This window comes from Cuculus canorus, chromosome 7 (assembly GCF_017976375.1).
Source record: "Cuculus canorus isolate bCucCan1 chromosome 7, bCucCan1.pri, whole genome shotgun sequence".
In the NCBI taxonomy this organism is placed as follows: domain Eukaryota; kingdom Metazoa; phylum Chordata; class Aves; order Cuculiformes; family Cuculidae; genus Cuculus; species Cuculus canorus.
The window spans coordinates 18078630-18090635 of NC_071407.1; the positions used below are offsets into that span (position 1 = coordinate 18078630).

At 39.0% G+C, this 12006-nt stretch overlaps 1 protein-coding gene across 3 annotated transcripts in view; it reads left to right on the forward strand.

The window, feature by feature from the left end:
* PANK1 (pantothenate kinase 1) overlaps positions 1–12006 on the forward strand; it is a 30296-nt gene that overhangs the window by 3606 nt on the left and 14684 nt on the right. For all 3 annotated transcript variants that reach the window (XM_054071676.1, XM_009570670.2, XM_054071677.1), the window contains exon 2: positions 5439–5791. In XM_054071676.1, the coding sequence (XP_053927651.1) occupies positions 5439–5791 (353 nt within the window). The remainder of the gene's footprint in view (positions 1–5438; positions 5792–12006) is intronic.

The following is a 12006-nucleotide window of genomic DNA, read 5'->3' on the forward strand; positions in this document are numbered from 1 at the left end:
AGTGAAGAATACAGGAGTAAAAATTGTTTTGTCTTGCTATTGTTTGACACAGCGAATAATTACATTATCAGTTACTGAAACTTTGTCCAAGGTGTTGAAATATCCCTCAAGTGTTTAATCCTGAGAATTTCTTCAGGTAACATGTTGTGTAAAGTCAGTCTCTGGATGCTTTTAATGTAGGTGGACGTGAGTGTTGCCTATGGAATAGGACTGATTGTAAACTGAGCTACCTGGTGTGTTGTGGTGCAGCATTCTGCTAGTTAACACTGCGTATCTGCCTTACCAAGATAAGGCTGGGTGCTGTCAGATCCAAGAATGAGATTCTCAATAGCTAACAGTTGCTTCTTCTTGTAGGTTTAGCTTTTAGTTGAGAGGGTTTTCCTGAAGCTATACAGGCTAGGGAATGACCTAGTCTCCCAGTGCTATCTTCAGAAATCGATTTGTGCTACTATGAGGTGTGAATGGTCACAACTGTTTAACAAATAACCCTGTGCTTTTGGGTTTAGGTTGTATTTTCAGTTGTTTGTGTGTGGGTGGTTTTTTTTCCTCTTTTCTGTTGAGGAGGTAGACATCCATTAAGCCCTTGCTGCTGAAAGGAGTGGAAGGCTTCGCCTAAAATATGTGCATGATTTATTCAGCTCTAGCTTTGTAAGAAACTTCCATTGCCAAGCAGATTTAATTAATATTTCAAGGTTTATATTCTATTTTTGTTCAAAGGAAAACAAATGCTTCCATCTTGCATGTTTGGCTTAAAAGAACTGTAAAATAGGAAGAAGTAATTGAAAAAATATATGTAAGCTGTTATCAGTTTATTTTTTAATAAAAACCGGCTTTTATAAAAGTGGTTAGAATACTATGCCATCTGATGTGTGAGTCTTGTTTTGATTTTTTTTTCCCCCCTATTCTTATTTTTGTCTCTCTCCTCTCTTCCAATCCCAGTTTAAACAGGAAGTTGTTAGATAATCAGAGCATCAGGCAATGCAAATGAAATGCCACTTAAAAATGCAAATGAAGTAATAGGATTTTATCATGTCTATGTCCAGGAAAAGAAGCAGCTTAACCTAGGATATTTTCTTGGACACTTATGACTAAGATATCAAGAGTATTGATGGCACCATTCAAATTATTGATAAAAAAATGAGATACTGTACCTGTGTTCAAGGAAATACAGGTCTTGTAAGAGAGATGTATAAGCTGAAACAGTGTTGGCAAAAGAAGAATCTGCTGCAGACTGGTCATGGATAAGCCTAGGGTTCAGGTAGAGGAAAGGAAGTTCTGCCCAGCAGTATTCAGGCAAACTCTTTTTGTAGGAGTTGGAGTGAAAAAATTCCACTAACCTTTGTCGTGGTTGTTTAAATATATATAAAGGATTACCTTTGGTTATCCTCTTCAGTGGGGGGAAATGTTATGTAGTGACCACAGAGTTCCCTTTCATTCTTGCTGCCCGTTATCTTGTCCGTGTTGTGACTTTGTGTTTGCCCTCTACACTTTCTCGTTGTATTGTACGTTACACATAGGATTTTTAAAAATCAAATGTGTTCAGTTTTGCATGTAATATGCTTCATAGGAATAGCCTTGTAGGTTTATTCTCTTCAAAGTTTGTATAGAAACTAGGTAAAATGTGTCACGCAGTTTCTCATGAGTGAACCTTTCCCCCAGATAACACAGCTGCTGATGTGCATCAGATTACCTCATATGCAATGCTGTAGATACCTTCTGTTTGCATTGTTGCGTGCTTCTGCATCTAAATTTTGGAGTAATGGACATTTTTATCTTGAGATAACAAACTAGTAAGTACATGGTACAGTTCAACATAAAGAGAATTGATTTTCTTAAGGAGATAAGTGGAATCTTTTGATTTATGCTAGGCCTTTAAGAATGAATGATTCATCTTGACACTTTATGTATCAGTTCTATTGGACCTAGAACTAGACTTTATAGTCTTGTTATCTTTTATGGCTTACTGCAGTATAGCAATACAGTAGAATAGTGTTTGTCTACAATAATAGATTGCATTGACCCAATACGTGTATTGCATACTGACTTTGCTGAGAAGAGAGAAATCGGCCCGTAACAGATCAGACAATTTAGTTAAGGAGTGTATTTTCCACACTGTGACAGTATTTCTGTAAAGTACACAATGTTGTCTTTTTCATAGCAAATAACACAGTTATTCAAATTGTTAGGAGCCTAAAATGTGAATGTGATGGATTTCACTTCTCCTTATTTTCCTGGCTTTTAGTAACTCAAACTGGACATTTATTCATGTTCTCAATGAAATGCTGGACTTCCAGTTTAAAACAAACAAACGACTGAAACAAAAAAAAAAAAAAACAAAAAAAAAAAGCCCTACAATGTTCTCTCCGTTTTCTCTCAAGTCTGTAGGGATTGTATCAATATGAATAGCTTGCTTTCTTCATACCCCCTGGTTGTAGCAGTGAGGGCCCTAGTAATTTTGGCTGCCTCTGAATGCTATACTCCCTCTGTTCAGGGAGGCAGGAGCACCCAGGAGAACTTTGCAGTCTGCGTGCACACTCCCATTAGCACCACATTCAGTGGTGTCAGGGAAGTTGTGTAGCTAAGGCAGCGGCTAAGGTCCCTTATCTAAAGATACTGAACTTCTTCAGTGGTGCATTTTGTTTTGGAACATACTGAAAGTAACAATATAGAAAGAATATTTTTTTTTTTTAAATAATCCCTGGAATACAGCAGTGCTTCTACTGTAACTCCAGCTGTACAGAAGTTATATGAATTTCAGTGAGACTTGTCAGGAACTATGAGACTTGGGTTTTGACCTGATTGGTCAACCAGTCAAAATAGTTGTCCTCTTTATTGCCAGTGATACTAATAGATAGCTGGTGTTAGCAGCTGTGAAGAAAACTAAGCTGCTGTTCTGCATGACTGAAATGTTGGTTTTTGTGGACTAATCTTGTACTTGTTATTTGTGCTGAAGAACACTGCTGCTGTTCTAGGAGCAAAGTTCTCTCTGCAGCTCTCTGTTTGGCTTACAACAAAATGAAAGGAACTTAGATTCACAGTGAGAATAAACTAAAAAAACATATCTGCTTGCTTTTTAAATGTGAGCATTAGGTGTACCTGTCCAAAGAACTGTACAGACTTCTGAAATAACTTCATAAATAATGTCTATGTACAGTACTTATTTTTTCATAACAATTTAGTTATGATTCCTCTAAATGCTAAGATATAAAAGTAAATGTCTTGGCAGTCATTTATGAATAACTCTCAGCTATTAGGACTTAACGCTTTTATTGCTGGCCTTGTGTTTGATAGGAAGGTGGAATACTTCTTACCTGCCTTAAACATTAGATCTACACTATAGCTTTAAAGCAACTGTTGGTGCAGGTAGATTGTAGCAAGATTTTATGCCCTTAATGCAGAATATTGGAAATCTGCTCGCACTTAGCTGCAGGCTGGTTCTGTATCACACAGTCCGGCCATGCCGGTTTTAAAATTAAACTTCTTGCTTGCATAGTTAAGATACATCTGAGGAGGAAATTTACTGTTCCAGTAGGACAGGTAATTAACGTTCTTAGTAGCTTAAATAGATATGTATAATTCGTTAATGGGATTAGCGTCCTGAGCTCCACTGCATTGTACTTGTGTTGCACAGTATGGACCAGACCATGCTTGCTTAAATATTTACCCGGTACTTCCAAAAGTGTTTTAGTTACAGGTTAGTGCGTGGTAACACTTGTTTTGGATGTTTCACAGTTCAGGGAGCTCTCATGTATCTGTGTAGGATGTATCTTCCCAAACCTCAAATTAGACTTAATTTTAGTGTCTTTATGTCTTGCAGCTTGTAGAGCATGGAAGAAGATATTGGACTGTACAACAGATAATAGTAGATGCTCTTAGAAAACATTAACTGTAAGCAAGTTACTTCAGGGGAGTTTGTGCATTATGCCTGCTTTGTCCTTAGGGAAAGAGGGGAGAAACTGATAATTCAATTATTTGACATACAGCAATGGAGAAAAATAACTCCATTATAGTTAGGGGGAAATGTATTAACAGTTAAGAAATTTAGACTTTCCAATTATTCAGCCAGACAAGAATGATGCTTAGATGCTTGTGGTAAGAAGTAGAAGTCTTTATCTTCCTTGCAGCCTGAAGCTGAGTGACTGAATACTGATCTGTGATTACATGAGGAAGAACAGTGTGATCAGTGCCTCCTTTGCTTATTAAAATCTTTGTCCCAAGTTGTTTACATTTAGGTTCACTGACATAAAAATTGGTGATGCATGTGGTGTCCATGGTTTGGAGTTTATGTCAACACTAAGTTGGGATGCCCTAGTTGGTAGAGCCACATTTCTAGGAAGTCTGCCTGATTCTCCCTAAAAGCAGAGGGGTGACTGTGTGACTGCTGCTTTAGAAATGGATCTTGTGTTAGCCACATACTTGATGCTTCTAATTTAATTTCTGTGAGAATCATTACTAGCTGCTTCTACAGTACCTGTACAGATTTTGTACTCTCACTACTTATTGCTTCATAAAGTTACCTGGCTTACTATTTAAAGTGTGTGTGTGTGTGTATATATATATATATATATATATATATAAGTAGAGCAGGCAGACCAGCCTGGTTCAGTTAATATCTTCTGTCTGTGTGTTATCTGTAGTGATTTTCTCTTGCTATTAACAGAACAAAGGCTTTAGTAGACCTACACTGGATGTGGGAAATGTTTATATGCTGAGAAGCAAATAGTGGCATTTCTTGTATAGTTGTATTATAGGCTATTACATATACTAGCAAAGGGAGCTTTTGCTGAAAGAAAAGGACTTTTATTAATAAGTACTGAACTTAAATTGGCTTATTCTCTTTCTGCTGATACATGCACATTGCGTGGTACCAACAGAGCTGCTGTTTTGGGTGGGTTGAAGTCTGAAGACTCCCAGCATAATGGGAGTTAATGTATTGCTGCTCCTCAGAGCCTTGTGACTGGAAATTCCAACTCGTCTTGGAAAGCCAAGATGTTTCACAGTAGGAATATGACTTGAGAAATCTTGTTCTCCTTTTTGGTTGTTTCTTCTGCCTTCCCTCCTTAGTCTATTTTAAGAATTGGTGCCAGGGGTCAGACTGGGTGAAATGCAGTTAGTGTGTTCTTTTGAGAGGTGCTGACTAAAGAGTAAGATGTTCTCCTGGGAAAAAATATTTTCATTTTTACTAAAACATGCTTCTCCAGCGAAGAGTATTCTGAGATTTTCTTTTTTCTTTTTCTTAAATGAGCCTTTATGAAGTCTTAACTTAGACGTGTTCAGTACATGTGACTTGGACACGTAAATGACCTCCAGCTTTCAGGAGCAAATGCTGCTACTGTGACTGCACTGAATTGTCATTCAGCAAATGTTTGAGTAATATGGCTAACCTGTATATTTATAGTGACTTTCTCTTTCTTCCTTCCCAAACCCCTTATCTGTAGCGTTTCCATGGTTTGGAATGGATATCGGTGGAACATTGGTAAAACTGGTCTACTTTGAACCTAAGGACATTACTGCAGAAGAGGAGCAGGAGGAGGTGGAAAACTTGAAAAGCATTAGGAAATACTTGACCTCCAATACAGCCTATGGTAAAACTGGCATTCGCGATGTCCATCTTGAACTGAAAAATTTGACAATGTGTGGACGCAAAGGAAACCTGCACTTCATCCGTTTTCCCAGCTGTGCCATGCACAGGTTCATACAGATGGGTAGTGAAAAGAACTTCTCCAGTTTGCACACCACGCTCTGTGCCACGGGAGGCGGAGCTTACAAGTTTGAGGAGGACTTTAGAACGGTACGTGAACAGTTCACAAGGGTTCAGTGGGAAGTACTTTGGGAAAACATCATGGGAATCCCTCTACTAAAACTTGCAGAGAAAATAACATTTTTTTGTTCATCCTAACTGTTTAAGAATAGCAGAATCAATTCACATTTCTTCACTGGTGGAATTGCTGAAAACATGGAGGATATTTTGCTTGCTGGATATTGTACTGAAGTTTTACTGTGCAGGATGTCTATAGTAAAAAAAGTTTCTCTTTTTAGAGTACACTTGTGATGATCAGATGTGTCATAATCAGCTAAGGGTGTGTTATGACAGCCCAGAAGCCTGAGATTAGGTGCTTGTCTTGCAAACTGGATATCTATTAGAAAACCACAAATCAAACCATATGGGCTGGAAATTAGGTTCTGGTTCCCTTTCTCTTCTATTAGTCTTCAAGCAGACTAAAGTCAAGAGTCTAGAAGAGCAGGTGTGCAGCTGGGAGCGAAACAGTGTATGGAAGCATGACAATAGCAGCTAGCTTTTGATTTCAGTTCTGGAAGTACGTCTTGTGAAGAAAGACAGTTCATGAGGTGACTAAATCCCAGATCCCATAGAATTTAAGAGTAGTATCTGCAGGGAGCCTCAGAAGTTGATAGAAATCTGAAATATTGGGATGCTGCTGTTTGTATAAACTTCAGCAATAGTCCTTGCTCCTGAATGAGTGCACTAGCATGCACTACAAAAATTAATTGCGGGGACAGCTGTAGCACAGACTGCGTTAGAGAGAGTAATTCACAAGGTAGTTGCCTCTTGTGAGTGTCTCTACTGGGATGTATCCATTTATTTTCTGTGAAAGAATTAACTAGTCTGCCTGTACCAGAGCAGTATCACTAAGATTAATGTGAATTATTTACTTGGCAGGCAGGTCTGACACTTTGGTCTATAGCTTTTGACCTGGTCTTGAGGGTGAGGGACAACTGCTGGATGTGACAGGTTATGTAGTTGCTTTTCTCCCTCTGCTTCAGTCTGGGAAACTATCATACTGATTAACCAACTGCTGTTGACTGCAGTCCAAGGCTTTGTGTGCTTCATTTTTAACGCCAAGCATCCATTCCTGCAGTCCAAGAGGTTTTTTCTTTGTCAGTATCCCTCACCTACCAGATGATGAAGATCCTAAGGGGGAGAGAGAATGCCTTAGGAGATGAACATGAATTCCATCTGTTGCACTGTTGCACAATCATTTTCAATAAATGTTGGATATGGAAGCAGCTAGTCTAATGAAGGACTATCAAGTTCCTGAATTGCTGTAGTAGTCTACTACTAGTGTTAGATTTTTTTGTCCTTTAGGATTGCAAGTCCATTGTGTAACTGTTAGTCTACCAATGATTGAGTCCTCAAAAGTTTTAGTTTGTCTTGCATTGTGTAAGGATTTTGGCACCACAGTAGGAGGTGAAGTTTGGTGTTAGTCAATGTGGCCTCACTTCAGGTTTTTGAGCATCTTTCCCTGCGTCCAGAGGATGATTTGGATTGCATTCTCTAGTGACAGTGAGGGACATTTGGAGACTTTCTGAAGAGGCTGGCTATCCCTTTGGAATGGTCAGTCTTCCCAAATTCATCCCTCCTGCATCATGCATTGCTTACTTAATAAGGAGGATCATGTCCCTTGCTCTCACAGCTGTAGGAGTGAACTGGAAGTTGCCAGGTGGCTATCACAGCTAGGCATTTCTCTCCATGATTTGGCTTTATCAGACATAAAAATGCAATTTACAGTGAGGGACCAGTCTGTCATCTCAGCTGAAATATAGTCAATGTAGCACCGGAAGCCATTGTTGATATCTGGGCTGTTTTGCTATTGTACAAAAATACAAGGTCACTTAGGAAAGTACTGGTAGATTTAGGTATGAAATCCCACATCTGTGCAGTGTTAGTTAACGTTCTGGGTGCTGCAGAATTTGTAGGTAGTTTAAGAAGAACACTATAAAGGCTGGCTGGGGTGTTTTGTAGCTTGAAGCTATTGGTGAAGTGCTCTTACACCTGAGCGAGTGCCTTTGACACCTCTTTTTGCAGCTATCCAGTTCCACGCAAGCCTTTCTTTCTGTAAAGTATTACAGAAACAAAATACTCTCCATTACATGAAGGTTTGCTTGCTTAATCCCTTTTGAAGGGCTGAGTGTCTTGGGTACTAGCACTTAAATTGTCACACTTGATTAGCTGTTGTAACAGCAGCTGGCTATCTCTGTGTGTTCTGCTGACTATAAATTGACATTGGACAACAGCTTCAGGATTACTCTCTCAAAGCATTGAAATGCCTCTTTCAAATATTTGATCACTCTAATGCACCTGTAGAAGTAGAGAAAATGTGCCAAGTCTAATACCATGCTCTTGCAGCATTCAATATTGGATAATGCCTCATGTGAAGGAGGGTTTAAGTGTTGCTGTTTCTGTTACTTAGAATCAATGTGGAAAAACCTAGGTATGTTTGTGAATGTTAATTTCTGGCCCAGTGCTAGGAAACTCACTAAACCCATAGAGGTAACATGCTTTTGTTCTGGCCCTTTATTTCCCTGTGTATGTACTTTTAAATTTTGTCTTTTGTGGTACTTGTAAATGTTTATGCAACTTTCAAGATTGCATAGATTTAGTACAAAAGATCCAACATATTGCAAAACAACATTCAAATCCCAAAGAAGGAATTCTTTTAAGATTGCAGCAGCTTTTTCTCCTTAAAATAGACAAGCAAACACCCTCTTGTTACTTGACTCTTACAGTGTCTAATTCTGAATCCCTAAATGGGCTAAATAGGTTTGATCTAGACATCTCTGTTGCTTTTTGTGCTAAAAAATAAAATGAAATTGGGAAACTTTTTCTGTTTGTCTTAAGCCTGTCTTCTGTCCTCTAGAAAAGCAATTGAATGTAGAAATCTAGCTATGTTTAGCTATCCAACCTCCTTCTCATGATCCACAATGTTGGATAGGAGGAGAACTGCAGAAGTAATTTTACTAACAATATACTTTGTTTGCTGGAGATCATCAAAAATTGAATGACTAAAAGAACTGTTTGCAGCTTAGGGTTTTTTCTTGTTTTTGTTTTTCAGGGTTTTTTTCCCCCCTCCCCTTTCTGAATGACCGGTCTTTATGGCTGGCTGATGTTATTTTCACCTGACAGTGGTGTTGAAGCATGGATTAATCTGTTGCTTAATTCTGATAATTCTCCATCCTTTCCCCACTATGTACTCTCACTTTGCATATTCTGTAAACACTCACGTAACATCACTTCTCTTAAAGTAAGGAGTACATGGACTTATTTGCTTGTGTACCTGTAGTACAGATCTCTTTATACTGTGACTCCTCCGTGATAGCACACACATGTTACTTGCACAGAAGAATGCTTTTACTGTAATGAGGAATAGATTGTTAGGCTGTCACTCAGTTTTGTAAAGTAACTCAATGTAAAAGGTATAGTGGGTATGAGGGAAGAAAAAACTATTTGGACTTTTGTCTAAAACCTGCTCAATTGCAAAATTTCTGTTGATTCTAGTGGCTCAAGGGTAGGATGTTTGTATTCCTTTCCTGAATAGACATATACTGAACGTGATTTGTCTTGGTAGCAATTTTACTGCTTGCTTCAGTGGCAGCAGTGCCTGGGCCAAAGACCAATCACTTAATAAAGAACATTAGGGGTAGAGGAGGAAGGAAATCTGTTCCCAACACAAACTTTAAACTTGGGCCTTGACCTTTTCCATAACCTGCAAGAAAAATACTTTATCTGTAAGCTTGGCTGCTGGCTAGTGATTTTTGTGTGCCAGTTACTAGATGGTTCTAAGGCTTGACTCCGGTATGAGCTGAATGCCTGTGCATGACTTGTAGACTGTATTTAACTTAAATAAACTCATTGTCCTGTGTTGTAGAATGAGTGAGCTGTATGACTCTAGGTTAGTGTAAGCCACACTAAAATCTTCTGCACCTCGCTTGCTTGAGGCTAGATACTGCCACTCAGGTCGGTAGTCTGCTGGTCTGTAGTTTGTAGGCTAGGCTGGAGTTGAAAGCAGCATCCAGAGAAGGGGTGCGGTAACCATGATACCTTTTACACTGCAAGAAGCTAAGAAGCTCTTCGGAAGTAATGGGGTGAAGCAATGTGCATCTTTTCCCTGTCTTGAGAGGAAAGAGATCCTTACAGCTAGCTGGGCAAGAGAGCAGATACTCTCCAGAGGATCCCTGACTAGAGGTCCCCCCCCAAAAGCTGACACGATTTAGTGTCTCCATGCATGTTGGGCTTACCTTTTACTTGCATTAGGCTTTGTTATCTCCTGGCCTCGGGTGTGGAACAAGCTGTAGGGAGTACCTCATCTGTGCTCAGAGCAGAGTTGGGGATTGAGGTGAAGACAATCAAAATATAAAACAAGTGAAGTACATATTTATGACAATGGAAGAGAGGTAATGGGAGGGAGTTGGAAGGAAAAGCTAGACTGTAATTTATTATAAGAAATAAAAACTGGAGCAATGCCCAGAAGGTGTGTAAAAGCCAGAGTGATGTTGTAAATGAGGCTGTTTTAATTGATAATTAAAAACTTGCAAGATGCTATGTTCCTAACTGTTTCTTACTGGAAAAAAAAAAATATTTCTGATTGAAGGTCCAAGAGACAGATGGACTCATAACAGTATGTAGGTTTGGACATTCCCATGCATACCAGAACTCAGTAACGGTGTGAAAATTCAAACTGGGTGAAATCTTTTGTGAGCTGGAGCTTTATTGAAATGATGTTCACACACCAGTGTTGATGTGTTAGGCTTCAATTCTGCTCCATATATGTTGTGGCTGGCCTCAGCTCACTTCTAAAGGCCTGGGCTCTTTCATGTTTTCCTTGCTGAAATGGAAATATTTACTGGCCCATAAAAACACAAACCTGATCCAAGTCTTTGACTTCCGTGCTACTGTACTTTAAAGTGGCAGCAAGTTGGTACATTTTTTTTTTCCTTCTATGCTGTCTTGTACTTGTATACAGAAAAAATTGTTTGACATGATGCATATTATTTGAAAAAAAAAACCAAAACCATAAAAAATGCAAAAAAAAAGCAATCAAACAGCACAACAAAACATCGCAAACCCTAAACTTGAACAGACAGTATTGTTTTCCAGCAGTTCTTGCAAATGTACAAGAGCTGGGCTTTTGTTGTCCTTCAAATAGCATCTGTACACAATAAAGCCAGACCTCTTGTATATCATTGGCATTCTTGAAATCAGCTGGGTTTCAGGAGTTTCTTGCTAAGGTATGAACTGTCATAGGGAAGTGTTTGCTGCTTCCTTGCTGTGTTGCACCCACTTGTAAATATGGTTAAAGTCCTGAATCCCTCCTTTTAATGATCCTGAGGAATTCCTTGAACTGCAAATTTGTTTGTTCCCTCCCTTCTACTGGTAATCAAAACACAGGCTAAAATAAAGAGAAATTTCTACAGTCTGGCCATAATGAAGAAAAATTGTTCTTTTAAAAGTAAATATTCCCTCCAGGGTCCTGTGCACTCTTGTTCTGCAGTTCTTCCTCTCATAGCACAACTTTCTGATTTAAAACTTTTCTAGAGAGGCATTGTGCTGAATATAGTTACAGGAGTGCAGAGCAGGATAAGTTGGCCATTATGCTGTCTACCCTCACTTAAGGATTGTAAAGGGCTGGAAAATAACTGCAAGTGCATTTTGTAAAGACTTGGTGGAGAAACATCCAACTAGAATGTGCTTCTACGTGCACCTCCTGTTTTCATTTTGTATTTTGCACATAAACTTTGATTCCTGCAAGGAGAAGTGATTTGAACAGCTGAAAGATGAGGACAGGTAGAGTGTGGGAGGTCAAGTGAATGCTCCTGAAAAAAACATTTGCCTATGCATGCGTTAGTTATGATGTTACAGGCACAGCTATTTTGTGATGCAGTTTTGCTGCTTAAGTCATTGTGAGTGAAGAAACTAGAGAATAGCCAATTCTAATACAGGGAAAGGGACTGAGAATTGTGACCCTGGCTCTGTCATGGCTGGATTACTACATTTTGTGCAACTGTGCCCTAATTTGTGTTCAGAAATGAGAATAGTGGTGGCTCACTGGGCTGTTCTGAGCCTCAGAGGTCTGGTAGCTGCAGAGCTCATGGTTCTCTGAATGAAGGTGGATCGACATGGAATACTGATGCCAGTCTTGCTCCTTCCAAAAATGAAAAACAGGACAACATTTTTCAGTGTGCTATGAATATCAAAGATGAAAGAAAGCA